The 15,778-nt window shown below is 29.8% G+C and overlaps 2 protein-coding genes across 2 annotated transcripts; both read left to right on the plus strand.

Moving 5' to 3' along the window:
- Nucleotides 1–2,860: 2,860 nt before the first annotated feature.
- LOC659274 (protein disulfide-isomerase A3) lies at nucleotides 2,861–4,522 on the plus strand. The gene has a single exon (XM_965599.4). It carries the CDS (start codon nucleotides 2,958–2,960, stop codon nucleotides 4,431–4,433), a length of 1,476 nt encoding a protein of 491 aa, XP_970692.1. The 5' UTR covers nucleotides 2,861–2,957; the 3' UTR covers nucleotides 4,434–4,522.
- A 2,849-nt stretch (nucleotides 4,523–7,371) lies between these two features.
- MFS9 (Major Facilitator Superfamily Transporter 9) lies at nucleotides 7,372–13,871 on the plus strand. The gene is made up of 5 exons (XM_965531.4): nucleotides 7,372–7,528; nucleotides 12,153–12,324; nucleotides 12,373–13,313; nucleotides 13,367–13,487; nucleotides 13,543–13,871. The coding sequence occupies exons 1-5, from the start codon at nucleotides 7,470–7,472 to the stop codon at nucleotides 13,732–13,734; spliced, it is 1,485 nt and encodes a 494-aa protein (XP_970624.1). The 5' UTR covers nucleotides 7,372–7,469; the 3' UTR covers nucleotides 13,735–13,871.
- The last annotated feature ends 1,907 nt before the right edge of the window (nucleotides 13,872–15,778 follow it).

Below are 15,778 nucleotides of genomic sequence, written 5' to 3' on the forward strand. Positions count from 1 at the left end.
ATGATAGTTTGATATGTTGTCAAGTTAGGAGGCCAATTTTTTATCTTCTGGCTGCCTTGACAATTTTCAAAAATATTATTCTTATAGAGCTGTGCAAAATATTTAAAACTGGAAAACGATATTTCAAATATTTTGTAAAATTTTCTTTACTTTTCATTTTGTGCATGAATAATGGTGAAACAAAAATAAACAAAAAACACGAGGGACTTTTGCACTTTTCACTTTTCAATAATTTGACTTTGTATTTTGTAATGATGAAATATGAGGTGTACCTCTTTATATGATAATTTGCAAAATAAAAAGTGAAAAGAAAAAGTTGAAAAAAAGACAAAATAAGTATACAAGAGACCTTCTCCAAAACAAATTAAAACAAAAATGTAAGGGCCGATATCACAATCACTTAATATGTACATTTAAAATCTAATGCTCATTTAAGTTTAATTTCCCAATTTTCGCTCATTAACGTAACGTACTATTTAAGTATCTATTAAATTATGTTAAAAATTGTCAGATCAACATGAATATAGTTGAAAGCACATTGAAAGTAACAGTTCAAATATTTTCGGAAAGAAAAAAAATGCGAATTTAACTTTCAAAAAAAAAATTTTGGTTTTTAGTTAACGGTGATTTTATTTTTGAAATTTTAAATTCCAGTAGCTTTTGATTTGAATCCAATTTAAGTTAAATAAAAAATTTTTCGATTAGAGATGCAACGAAAGATTTTAAAACCAAAATGAGTTACATTTGGTTTTCATCTCTCAGTCTACAGCCTCATGTTTTATTTTAAATGTTGCACCCTTTATTTTTTTGTATTTTTTGATGTAGCTTTTAAAACTAAAAATTTTATTTCATTTTATTTATTTATTTATTATTATTATTATTATTATTATTATTATTATTATTATTATTATTATTATTTGTATTATTTTATTTTTATTTTTATTCTTATTAATATATTTTATTTATTTATGATTTTTATTTTAAACTTTTATTAGTCGATTTTCCTTGGTATTTGCAGTATTTTAATTTTTTTAACAAAAACACGCTCATATTAAAAATTTATTACTCAAAAACTAAGACTTCTTGAAAAATGGGACTTTCACTTCTTTAAAGTAGAATGTTCAAACTTTAAGAATGTATTTTTTTTAACTCACTTCGATTAAGAGAAGAAAAAAATTAAGAGGTTTGTTAAAAGTTAAATAACCTAAAAATTTTAAGTTAAAACCCAATTTTTAATTTTTGCATCAAAAAGATCTTTAAATTTTCTCTTTAAAAACACTAACAGTTAAGTGTCATTTGCTGATTACTCAAAAGATATTTAACTTTAAACATTAAAAAAATCTTTAAAAATTATTAAGTATTGTTTCATTAGTCAAAAAGTGAAATTTTCAGCTAATAATAACTTTAACATTATCCTTAGGCCTTTGTTGGTCGTTTCTTACAGTGAAATAATTAAAATCATAATATTTAAGGCGAATTTTTTAATCCCCATATAAACTTCATCAAATGATTCGAGGTGAAGTTGCTGTGGTTATGATATGGTTAGCTATGGTAACGACAATGCTCATGAATAATCTGCATTGTGGCTAAAATTAAATTTTAGACATTTGAAACTTTATGTTTTTAGATAGACAATTTAATAATCTTTGAAAAGCAAAAACAAAAAAAGGCCGTTTCATTTATCTTTTTCAAGTTCAAATTCTTAAATTATTTACGTTCTTCATTGCATTGCGTCAATCAATTGATACAGGATTTAAGTTTAAACTACTTTCTTTAAAGTGGTAAAAGTCCGACTTTTCTAGTAGTCTTAGTTTCTGAGTTACACATTTTTTAAAAGAGCTTGTTTTTGTAAAAAAAATTAAAATATATCAGAAATTAAGCAAAATCAACCAATGAAAGTTTAGGTCAAAATCATCAATTAAAAGCAACATCTAAAAATGCAAAAAATGTGTGGTGTTTCATTTAAAAAAACGTAAGTTTGTATTGTAGCTGACCTCTGAAATACCCTGTATATTTGAAAATAATTTTAGGTGAGGCAGGGGATTAGTACTTATGGCTTAGAAAGAAAAATTTATTACTTTTCTAACATTTAGAGGTGACTAATGAACTTTACCATCTCGCTGGGAAACTCTGTATAGACACCTTTACCCTTCAATTAGGAATGAAGATCAAAAACAATATTAAGTGTAATTGTCGCAGACTTGCACAGTATTGCTCTTGCAGAGAATGAAGATTATTTTGAAGAAATCGGAAATGCGACTAATGTTAGAAGAATTTAATAACAGAACATTTTGCTAAGTTATAAAAAAAATATTAAATTATTTAATTAACTATGACTCTGTAATATTAGTTTCTTATTATTGTTTCTAAATGAAAAAGTTATTTTTTGGCAATATTACGCAACTTATTTTCTGTCAGAATTCTAACTTATTTTTCATTTCTTCCTCTATTAACTGTGTTTTTTTTTGTAAAAAATCTTTCTTTTAAGGGATTTACAGTTATTTCCCTTAGTTTTTGGGACATCGGAGATTTTATTTTTTTGAATTTCCTTAATTTATGTGCTTCTTTCTCTCGAGTTTCCTAACCCACAAGGATTTTCAAAACCTACAATCGTTGTTTTATTATTAATAATTATCAATACAGCTTTAATCGCAGGATCTAAATCGATAGTTTCTGTTGGTTCACTTCTATACCCGCCAGATATATTTTGTTGCTTGCTGGTATTTTTCTTGCATTATTTTTTAAACAACAAAGTTTTGTTATAATTTAATTTTTGATCAAAATTTCTGAAGAACATTTTTTTAATTAAAAGAACTAGTATTTTTTGCCAAGTCTCCTTCTGAAAAACAAAAGAGTATGTATAACAACGTCCCCTGATGACACTAAACAAGTTTCACTGACAGCATTTTGTATTATTTATTTTGACACGAATAGTTTGTTTAAAAAAATATTGAAACATGTTTACAAAATACTTCCTCTGCGTCTGCATCGTATGTTACTTCAGTCTGGCCCAAGAAACAAAGCCTTTGCAATACAACGACAGGAACTTTGACACCAAAATGAACGAGCACGAAGTGGCCCTTGTGTTGTTTTACGCACCTTGGTGTAACCACTGCATCCAGTTTCTGCCCAAATTTGCGGACGCTGCAAAGCAATCAGAGGAGAGCAGCCGTCCGATTGCCTTTGTCATGGTTGACTGTGAAAACGACGGTAAACAAACTTGTGAAAAGTTTGGCGTCAGCTCGTTCCCCACACTGAAAATTTTCCGCAACGGCAAGTTCTTGAAAGCGTACGAGGGGCCCAGAGAGGCCCCAGCTATAGCAAAGTATATGAAGGCGCAAGTTGACGGCGACTCGCGGGAGCTGGGCAGTGTTGCAGAGCTGGAGGATTTTTTATCTACTGACGAGGTCTCGGTGGTTGGTTTTTTTGAAAGTGACTCTTATTTGAAAGTGGTTTTCTTTAAAGTGGTTGATAAAATGAAACACAAGATAAGGTTCGGGCACTCCACCTCGGAGGCTGTGATGCTGCAGCAGGAGGTTGCCGACGGGATTGTGCTGTTCCGTCCTCCACATCTACACAACAAGTTCGAAAAGAGCAGTGTTTTGTATGAAGGAGACGCCGAAACTGACGAAATCATTCAGTTTATAATGGACAACTACCACGGTTTGGTGGGACACCGCAGAAAGGACTTGGAGGAGTTTGAAAAAGAGCCGCTTGTGGCCGTTTTCTACGCCGTTGATTACAAGAAGAATACTAAGAGGACAAATTACTGGCGAAACAGAGTCCTGCCAGTTGCGAAGAAATACGAAAACCAGTTCTATTTCGTCATCTCTGATAAGGACGAGTTCAAATCAGAACTTAAAGGGCATAAGCTTTACGAAAAAAACCTGACAAAGCCTGTGGTTTTGGCCCAAAACTTCAGAAAACGCTTGTTCAAAATGAAAGAACCATTCTCTACTGAGGCTCTTGATAACTTCGTGCAGGATATCCTCGACGGAAAACTGGAGCCTGAAATGAAAAGTGAACCGATCCCTGAAGTCAACAATGGATCGGTTACAATTGCTGTGGCGAAAAACTTTGATAAACTTGTTTACGATAATGGAGTTGACACAGTTGTTCTACTGACTGGCCCCGATTGCGATGAATGCATAATTGTCGAAAAGCCCTATGAAGAACTCGGTGAAAAAATGAAGAACGAAGACATTGCAGTTATTAAAATGGATATTTCAAAAAATAGCTCGCCTCAAGAATTAGAGTTAGACGGTATCCCTTCTATATTTTTCCTGCCGAAGGATTCTAAAGACTATCCGATTCTACACAAAGGTGATTTTTATATAGACGATTTTATACAATTTGTTGCTCAACATGCAACAAACGAACTTAAAGGATATTACAGAAACGGGAAACCTAGACCGGAAAGAACTGAACTTTGAAGGACGAACGCACAAAACGCTAAATTGTCATGTTGCAGTATGTTTTTTTGTAATTAAAATGTCCAGCACAATACATAATATTACACAAATTTTGATTTTTATACCTAGAATGTTAGTCACAGTTGGTGTGAAGATGTCTTATTTTTTTTTAAATATCCAAGTCTACTTTTATTTATTAATTATAATTATACCTGATATCTTTTCTTTATGACAGGACTTTGAACAATTTTAAGCCTGAGTTTGACTTAAATTTAAATCGACAAAATAGCAGTTTTTGTAAATTGAATGGAAAAAAGAAACAAAAAACGTGTTTAATAAAACAAAAAGAGTTTACCTAATATGTTTGCTATTTTAAAATTTAACGGATTGTAAGAATTTGTGAGAAAATTTTAAATTTGTTTCTGCTAATTTATACCTCTTACAAACTTTTTTTTTAATTTGCATGTATTAGCTGTTTCAAAAACGCCAACATCGCATTTTCTTTTAAAATAGTCTGTTAAAAAAATATTCATGCACTTGAAAAAAATAACCGCTATACTTTCAATGAGAGATCTAATCGTTAGTAACTATTTTACAATTTTATCAATCTTATTTAATAAAATAATTCTGTAAAATGCGACGTCGGTGTTTTTATAGTTTTGAAACAGCTAATTCACATTTAGAAACCTGTTGGCTACATTTTCTTAAATCTGAATTCACATTTTAACAAAATTGTGATAGTACATGATAAAATACCGCATGAATTTTAGAAGTTATGTTTATTTTGAGTTAAAGAAAATCTTTTCTTAATAGGTTCAACTATACCGAGAACGTCTGAAGACGTTCAAACTAGCACGTAAACATAAAATTTGAAATTGAATTTTTAAGAAAAGTAATAAACAAAATGATTTATTCTTCGCCACTCAAAATTTACGGTTTTTCTCCCTGTGTCTTAATTCAAAACGTGTGATTATTTTTAACAAATTTTAAAGCAATTTTAGGCCATGTTAAGTCTGCTTCGAAGAATAAAATGTTGTATTTAACTCGTTTTTGTGTAATGTAGCAACGTTTTACTTGTGCATCATAAAATTTTATTGCGATTACCCCAAACCGTGAGGACCCTTCAAGATAATCACTCAGGCAAGCTTATTATGTAATTTACTGTAGACAGTCTAGTCTTTCAGATGAAACGATCGGTATTGTGATTATCTTCAGGTCACCCTTCGGGTCAAAACATCTAATTGTGCGGGTTGATTATTATAAACAGCATTAATTTCTGTAAAATTTTATGGTGTTCAAAGAAATCGTTGCTACTATGAATTGTTTTTTTTTCACTCGTGATTTAATATTCCACTCGTGAAGTAAAGCGTCTGATTTACTCTCAAAATCGTTAAATAAATAACTATTCTTTACAATTGGATGTTGTTTCTAAATTGAATCATTACCTCACAGGTCGGTTTGTCCCTCATTTTGTTGTCAAGTAAATTGGGATTAAAATTTAATTGCAATTAAAATGTTTTGTAAATCTGCTCTAAGGGCCGCTTTACAGAAAGCGAAATTAAGATTTAATTTAGAATTAAACTAATTCAAATTAAGTTGCCATTTAAAATGCATTGACAAATGTCAAGCTAATCGTGATTAAAATTTAACTGCAATTAAAATGTTCTGTAAACCGGTCCTAAATTGATTTATTTTTCTATGAAAAATTAACGTTCAAATTGCATGAAAAAATATCGTAACTTTCTGAGGGATTTAGCAATAAAATAAAATTTTGGAAAAAAAGTCGTTTCATTTAAAAATAAAAAACCTTTGGTGTTTTCATAAGTATATCAAATTTTGAAGCTGTTTGACCCGTTAAAAGTTGGTAACAAATATTTAAAACGAAATAAGAACTAATTTGTGAAGTAACTATTTAACCTAGGAACGACATCCAGTTGTGAAAAAAACAATTTGTTAATTATTTTTCTTAAAACATGAGTTTCAAATGTAAGCATTCGCATGGCGATTTGGACAATGTGCTCAGTAGAGTTCTACCTTAAAAAATTTATTGTTCGATAGCTTTTTCAAAACTGATGTTAAAATTGTTATTAAAACAAAATTGACCTAATAACAACTTGGATCTACTTAAATATTGAACATATTGTAAACAATGTTTATGGCAAATCGTCGAGTATCTTCGTAGTTTAGAAAACTACTACCGGCAAGAATTTGAATACCTCCCTGTATCCAATCTGCAAAATTTAAAAACACTTTTTTTGTGTTTATTTTCCATTCAGTTTACTAAAACTGCTATTTTGTCGATTCAAAATTGAATCAAACTAAACCTTAAAATGTTTATATGTTAAAACGACGATAATATTCTTTTATCCTGTCGTAGAGAGAAAGGTATCAGGTATAATTAAAAACTGGGACTAAACTTGGACATTTTATAGAAAAATCAGACATTCTCAAATTAACCGTAGTATTTTAAAAGTATGTATTACCTGAATTATTTTAACGGACGGATGTTGCCAATTTTTTTAAAGCGACAGCATTTTGTTAAGTGTCTAAACGCCCAAAAAATTAAAACTTGTTTTTTTCTTACAATTTTTGTGTTTACATTCAGGAAATCTCACCAAACAATGATGTTTTTATCTAAAACATGTATGTACAAAAGGGTACATAAAACGCAAAATAATGTAATGTTTGAGGTAATTTGAGAAAAAAATCACCAATGGTTGGTTATAAATTCAATTCTGAGTTTTGTAGTTTTATTTAATTTCTGTTAAGTGGTTTTCTTTGGTGCCTTTATAACAGGAACATGTCCCTGTGTTTGTTTTTTAGCTAAAATTAGTTAGCTTAGTTGTTAGTTAGTTAATTAATTCTTGTTGCATTAATTGAGTTTTCGTGAATTTGTTTGAAAAACGAATGAATTCGGAAGAAGTAGTTTCACGTCACAGAGGTGAATGGAAATCGAGGACACAAATCACTACACTACCTCCCAGACTCTGGCATTTCATATCTCGGTATAGTGCGGTTTTGCATGTTCAGTGTGAGTGTGGAAGAGTGGTCTTCAATATGGCACTCACGAATGAAAAAGTGCAAACGTATGGCACTGAAACTACTGTGAATGAAAGGTAGGGGTGAATCAAACGAACAAAGAAATTATAAACCGATGTTTCCTGTATTCGTTCATTTAACTTATTTAAAGAGAAAGTTTGCGCAAAAATGAAAAGAATGTTACCTTAGAGTTTAAATGCTTTTGATAACATTATACCGTTCTGTTATTACAGTTTATGTTTTTTAGTAAAAGGTAAACAAAATTAGCTTAATAAAATAACAACAGGAAACGTATTAGTAATTATTCTGTCATTTCTAAAATAATTTGTCATGAATGTGATCCTTTTTTTTTCAAAAATAGAATAAATATACATATTATGAAGGGTGTTCAGAATATGACAATTTTATCACATAAATTGCGTCTATTCTGTACGCATAAAATTTTATCGTAAAGATTAGGCGGAATAGCAAATTGGGGTTTGTTAGTTTAGCAATAAATATTTTTCATAATTAATAGACATGCTGGTCTGCCATATCGCTAAAATCATATGGAGTGGTTGATTGCTTATCACTGTACCATGCATTAACTCATTAATCCAGTTATTATAATTGAGCAAAAATATTCAAATTAGCGGAGGGAAATATTTGGAATACATTTTTGCAATTATTAACATTATTTATCTACGTACAATGACGAATCAAATAGTTTTGAAACTTACTAGGTGAGTGGCAAATGTTTTTTTCATACTAGTATACAGTGTGGCATCGAAAAAACTCACTTAATTACTGCAACAAAAATTTTTGTTGTTTTACTGGAAGTGTAAACAGTCCGTAATAAGTATAAATAGCTTAGAACTGTAAAATGTTATAGTTACATAACGCATACATTTTTTGAGAGGGTGGGAGTAAACTAACTGTATTTTTTACGTATTTTTTACAAAAAATGTTAGAATGTTATTAGAAATAATAAAAAAATTATATTTAAAACTACTGTAAAAATATTTAGAAAAAATTTATATGGATAAAGAATAGTTTAAAATATAAATATTTTAATTTTTGTAAATTATCAGTTAGAATTAGTTTTTGAGATAACTACTACTACAGTCAAAATGTACTTGAAACCTTCAAAACTCGCTCTCTGTAAAATAAGTTGTCGAATCTGCATTTATTCAATGGTAGTGAAATATGTACATGATGTTCAAAAAATGGCGCACCAACTCAGTCGTACGTTGTTGAGAAGCATGACTAGATTAGAGAAAAATCATGTAAAAAATTCTAAAGTTATATTTTAAAAAATCTGAAGCTCCAAACTTATTTTGTTAACATATTCAGATTTTTTTTTATGTTTTTATTGTTTACACTAAATAATCGCTCCCAACACAATGATAAATAATTATTTATTGTTATTGTTTATTGTTATTAATATTTATTTAATAAATTTACTACTCGTCTTAATTTTTTTTTATAAAAAAATTATCTGAATATCAAAATTTGTAGATGTGCCAATAACACTGGGAATTACTTTCTAGAAAGCCGTTTCAAAAATAATTTAATAATATTAGTAATAATAATAATAATAATAATAATAATAATAATAATAATAATAATTTGTTTATTGGTAGCAAAAATATACATTTCATACACAAGTAAAGAAAAATATGTAGTATATAAACAAAGAAAAAATACACTGGTTTCAAATTAATTTTATTAATGTATAGAAGTTATTTTTAGAGTATAATCTTTTACCAAAAAATGCGGTAATGCCATTAAAAAATTTTTTTTTTGAATAACTCGAAATCCAAGAGTTTCGAAAAAAAATACTCTTGAAAAATGGTATCATTTTTAAAGTAGTTGATGATGTACTAATTAGTTTTTTTATGTACTTATTCGAAATTGATAACATTGTTTAACCTAAAATATTTAAGAAAATTGTTGTTAGCAACACCTTTTTTTAAATAGTTAGAATATTTTCGTTTTCTCCTTTCGCATTCTTTTCATTTCTCCATTTACAAAACTGTTGGTAATTTTTTTCGTATCTTGCCTTAGTCTTTGTAGGTAGTAAACCTGACTCTACTTTTGCTACCAATTGCAGAATTTCTTCAATATTTTCGCTTTGATTCATTTTACATGAAAGCTTTTTCGAAAATTATTTGTTTATTTGGTTGTGATGTTTTATCACTAAATGCTGTTTTGACTCACTAGAAAACCATAACTTTTCTTCTCTTGTTAAACAATCTACTATTTTCTTAAGGTACATAATTTAGGTACAAAACGCTTGGTTCCGTACTTTTCCCCAACGCTATATAAGCAATTACAGAAAATATAAGTAGTGTTTATATCGGTATAATTATAAAAAGTGTTTTGGATTAAAATGCGTCATGTCTTTTTAAATAAACAAAATTATTTTTTTTTGTTGATTAAATTCTGTTGCGATGACGACTGTTATGGGTTAGTTCACGACGGTTTGCGTGTAGCTCGGTATTTTAAACAATTTTTGCAAAACTGTGGTAAATGTAATGTACTTTTTCGGCATATAATCTTCTTATAGACCCTAATACTATTTGTTTACACACTTCTGACTGAATTTTTACTATTAATAGCATGAATAACAAAGGGAAGAAGCTCATTTCTACACGCAAACCGTAGTGAATTTACCCATAAGCAAGTCATAAATACTGCAACACCAAGAAAGAATAGAATTTTTTTGACGAAAATGATTAAAATTTGAACGATTTTAATCAAGTGGTAAGAGAGTTTTTAACATTTAAGCTTTTTTACCAAAAGTTTTGTTCTTTCAAATTTTTGCTTTTCTGACAATTTTTGCAGTGTTTTTCTTAATTAATTTAGTTTTAAGTGTTATGAAAACGAAAATATGTCTAGAGTTCGACATAAAAGAAATAACTCACAATTTAACAAATTTTAAGGAAGCACAATTTTTGGACTACGAATATTTGCTCTTTTAGAACACTTAAATAAACCTAAACGAATTAAAAAAACACATAAAGAGATAGTCAAAAAAGCAAAAAATTTGTGCTAAGTTTTGTCAAAAAACTATAATTCCTTCTTGGTGTTGCAATTTTTATGACATTGAGTATACTTATCATTTATTCAAAATATTTGATTTATCAGTAACTTTAATTCATAGATTTTTTTACTGTTTTTAACTTTGTATGTATTTGTGTAAGCATTTCTTTACTACACACCTTTGAGTTGGTTCCTCAGTTTTTGAGCTCCCGGTATGTAAATGGTTCTGTTATTCATATACTCAACTATGTTTTTTTTTTCAAATGACAAGCTAAAAGTAAAAGTAATCCTTTTTTCTATATTTGTATTTATATTTATATTTATATTTATATTTATATTTATATTTATATTTATATTTATATTTATATTTATATTTATATTTATATTTATATTTATATTTATATTTATATTTATATTTATATTTATATTTATATTTATATTTATATTTATATTTATATTTATATTTATATTTATATTTATATTATATATTATATTTTATATATTATATTATAACTGGCGCACCAACTCAGTGGTACGTTATTGAGAAGCAAGTGCACATTACGGGAAAAATGTTGAAAAAATTCCTAAAGTATTATTTTAAAAAATCTTGAGCTACAAACTTATTGTGTTAACTTCTTTAGTTATCATTATTTTTTTATATTTCTATGTTTCATACCAGGTAATCGTTCCGTAACAAAACGATGAATAATTATTTTTAAATTTACTATCAGATTTTAGCAGTTTTTTTAATTAAAAAAAATTAAAATTCATCCAAAAAATCACAATGTGTAGATGTGCCAACACTGGGAATTATTTCCTAGGAAACCGTTTCAAAAATAATTTATTTTTATTGTTGATCAAATTCTATTGCGATCATGACTGACAACGTTGCCACATATCATTTATCTAAAATTAGTTATTTATCAATAACTTTAATTCAAAGAATTTTTTTATTATTTTTACCTTTATATGTAACCAGTTCTCTACCACACACCAGTGAGTTGGTGCGCCAGTTTTTGAGCACGCTGTATCTATAAAATGTTTTTTCCGGAAAAGTGAAAACAAAGCTTATACAAAGGACCTTTATCTGTAAAAAACTTAAAATCTTGATACGAGTAACACAATTTTTTTATTTAATTTTATTCGTATCAATATTTTTAATTTATAATTTAGTATGTGGTTGCTTATTATCATTTTATTTGTCGACATTGTCACTTGTCTAGTTAAGTTGAAAAGCTTTAATTTACTCACAAAAATGTCAAAACTTGCATCATAGTATAATAATAACAATAACCAATTTTTCGTTATACAAATTAATGGCCAATTTTCTAATCACACTTTTCATATCATTAGGCGCCTAATGACCATTTTTAAGCTTTACCTTCGCTCTTCGATCAGCTTCCTCAAGTTAATACAATACTTCCTTATTTATTTCAACTAGTTAAAATGAAAAAACCTGAGAATACTAGCGCATAGCTCATAATATTAAGTTACGTGTAATAAATCTACTATTGGTCATTAAAATCTAAGCTTGCAACTATTGTTCGCAGTCTTGGTAATTGAGATAAGAAAATGACACCTATATGTGTAATTTAATTAGATAATTTGTTTGTTCGTTACACACAATGATTTACACAATTTGATCAACACAATTAAAAAAATCAAACATGTTTTTAGCACCGAAACGCACCCGGGATGGATGTTTTGGAAGAAACGAAGATATGTTGTAGCAACTTTAGCTTTCTTCGGCTTTTTCAACGTCTACGCCCTTCGGGTGAACCTAAGCATAGCCATAGTAGCAATGACAGAAAACAAATCAATCACACTAGACAATGGTACAATTATTTATGTAAGTCCAACTTTGGTGTCATTACCAGTGCTAAAAAAACTTAAACAGGGGCCAGAATTTGACTGGGATTCGAAAATCCAAGGCTACATCCTCAGCTCGTTTTTTTATGGGTACATCACGACCCAGTTATTTGGCGGCTGGTTGTCTGCAAGAATCGGCGGGAAACGCGTTTTCGGGGGAGGAATTGCCATCACAGCTGCGTTAACTCTAATAACCCCATGGTTGGCTAAAGTCAACGTTTACCTGCTGTTAGCGGTTCGAATAATCGAGGGGATTTTCGAGGGGGTTACGTACCCCTGCATTCACGCCGTTTGGGCCCGATGGGCACCTCCCTTAGAGCGGACAAGACTGGCAACTTTGGCCTTTTCTGGGAGCTATGTAGGGACGGTGGTTTCAATGCCCGTCTGTGCCTATTTGGCCAAGGCGTTAGGTTGGCCCAGCATTTTTTACTTTTTTGGAACACTTGGTCTCATCTGGTTCGGTATCTGGTGGGTGGTCGTGGCCGAGACCCCAGCTGAAGATTCCAAAATCACGAAAGCAGAATTGAAATATATCAAAGAATCGTTGGGTCATTCTGATGGTAATAGGAGAATTACACACCCATGGAAGGAAATTCTGCTTTCGATGCCCGTGTGGGCTATAGTTGTGTCGCACTTTAGCGAAAATTGGGGCTTTTACACACTTTTAACCCAACTGCCGAAGTTTATGAAGGAAATTCTCAATTTCGAGTTGGGCAAAACTGGGTTTATGTCGGCGTTACCTTACTTGGCAATGTCCATTATGATACAATTTTCGGGGCATTTGGCCGATTGGTTGCAAGAGAAGGGGATTTTGAATACGACTCAAGTGAGAAAACTGTTCAACTGTGGGGCCTTTATTGCCCAAACTGTTTTCATGTTGGGAGCGGCGTTTTGGCTAACACCTGCAGGAACAATCAGTTGTTTGACGTTGGCTGTTGGGTTGGGTGGGTTTGCTTGGTCTGGGTTCAGGTAATCGCATTTTATTTTATTTTTTTAAACAATTAGGAATAAATTATTTCTAGTGTGAATTATTTGGACGTGGCGCCGCAACATGCCAGTGTTTTAATGGGTTTGGGGAACACAGTGGGGACTTTACCTGGGATTTTGAGTCCTATTATATCAGGATATGTCGTGACGACTCCCGTAAGTATTTTCTGCAAATTTGGAAGTTTGGTTTTTGAGGTGAAAAATGTTTCAGACTGCCCAAGAGTGGCAAATTATTTTTTATATAGCCAGTGGTGTTTATCTGTTTGGATGCGTGTTTTATGGTGTGTTTGCGTCCGGTGAGGTCCAGCCGTGGGCTATTCAGAAGGAAGAAGGCAAAGGTACGCCGATGAAAGAACGAGAGACGAAGGGTCATGATAACAAATCTTTTGAGCCAGATTTATAATTAGTGCAATTTTAGTGACAATTTAGTAATTAATGTGATATTTTAGGCTAGACTTTTGTAGAGAATACTCTCCTTGCAATCTTTTTAACCAAATAATGTAACAGTTTAGAGAATTGAATAAAAAAAATTGAAACAAACTTGAATCAGTTTTATATTAAATAAAAACTATGTACATAAAACGCGATACATAAACCTGATACTTTCTAAATTAATATCAGTACAAAAGAAACAAAATAAGTCACGTTGTTACATGTAAAGATTCAAGTAAATTACAGTTTCAGTTTCAGCTGAAATATTTCATCGTAATATTTTTTCAATTAACAAAACACCCTCTCATTCAGTTTCAATCTATATGATGTCATTTTCTGTACTAAAATGCGTTCTGAAATAATCAACCAAAAATTAATATCATTCTGTATTTCCATTTGGACGAACTCATTGAAAATCATCCTGATGATATCCTCAAATATACCTTTTTCATATTCATCAGTTTCTCAAAAATAATAATAATTCATTTTCATCTAAAGACACATATTATGTTGCATAAAGACAAAGTCAAAGATTTAGCACAAAAAAATTAACGTACAAAATCAATTCACAATTCCCAACATTTTAAAATAACTGTAGCGAACATAAAAATTTATCAACGGAATAAAAACAGTTGTTATGAAGCAGTCCGAAAATTTCTTATTTAAACATTTTGCGATCTTTAATTTGTTTTAGTTTTCCCGGCAATTTATTAAAAATGTTTATACCATTATAACAGGTACCTAGTTGTTCCTGTGTTGCAATTTAAAAAATATGAATGCTTGGTGTAGTTAGAATATGCAGTTTTTCTAATAAAGAGTGGGTTTGGAGACATCTTCAATACAACGTATTATCTTTTTTTTCTAACTTTAAGACATGTTTGATCATAGCATGGAATGATCCCCAGAAGCAAATTTCATAAAATATCAAGGACTGGACTTTATCGAAGTAGAAAGATTTTAGCTGATTTTTATTGAGGATATTATTTAGTTGTCTAATTTTTAAATGTGCCTTAAATGTACAAAAGAAGAAAGTTCATACTAAGGCTTAAGGTTAGGTTAAAAGGAATCTCGAATTTGCTTTCGGGATGTCGATCATAAAACTGTCGGCCCAATTCTGTGGTTAAGTCACAATAAAGGATGTATTTGTTCCCAATTTGAACAGTTTTATTTTAAATTTGAAGTGTTTATTTAATGAAAAAGGAAATAAATAAAAATAAAATAAAAAATAAAATACAGTAAATCACGATAAAAAAGAACAAATTGTCAATTTTTATTCTATTAACATATGGCCGAATTAAAAGATTTGACTGTAGTTGGGAACATAGGTGTTATGCAATAAAACATGCGTAAAAGAAAGATCCATATATTTTCAAAGAAAAATTAAAGTAGAAATTTATTAACTAACCGAAATTTCTATATTTACAACATACTAGCTATTTACAAAAACCTAAAAACTATGTGTGTCTATATGTTAAAAATAAAAAAATGTCAATAAATAAAAAATTTATAAACTTTCGTATATTTACAATAGATAAAAGTAGTAAAAATTAATTAGCTAACAGAAATTTCTATACTTATTTACAAGAAACTAGTTATTTATAACATACTTAACTATGTACTAAAAAGCTATAAATAAAAATTTTGCAATAGATAGAAACTAGTCCTGCAATCATGGATAAAAAATAGACCTAAAAAATGATAGCCAGAAAAAATGTTCCATATATAAAAAATGCTTACCTATTTATTATCACGTATGGGGATATTTCTCATGTGTCGTGGATCAACCAATTCTGGAAGCAAGGAATGGAAGTGAAACCTTTGATGTTTTGGTAACATTTTTTCTTCCAAAACTGATTATCCTTCATTACCTACTGTATTTTTAGAGGATAATTATCTCCTAACCAAACACCTAAGAGGCAGGACTCTTTGTCAGTTATTTGGAGCTGCCCCTGAATTTGATACCAATCGTAATTTTTGTTGACTTTGAGAACTCTTGTCGCTGCTTCTAGTTTCTA

Source organism: Tribolium castaneum, chromosome 5 (genome assembly GCF_031307605.1).
Source record: "Tribolium castaneum strain GA2 chromosome 5, icTriCast1.1, whole genome shotgun sequence".
NCBI classification, from domain to species: domain Eukaryota; kingdom Metazoa; phylum Arthropoda; class Insecta; order Coleoptera; family Tenebrionidae; genus Tribolium; species Tribolium castaneum.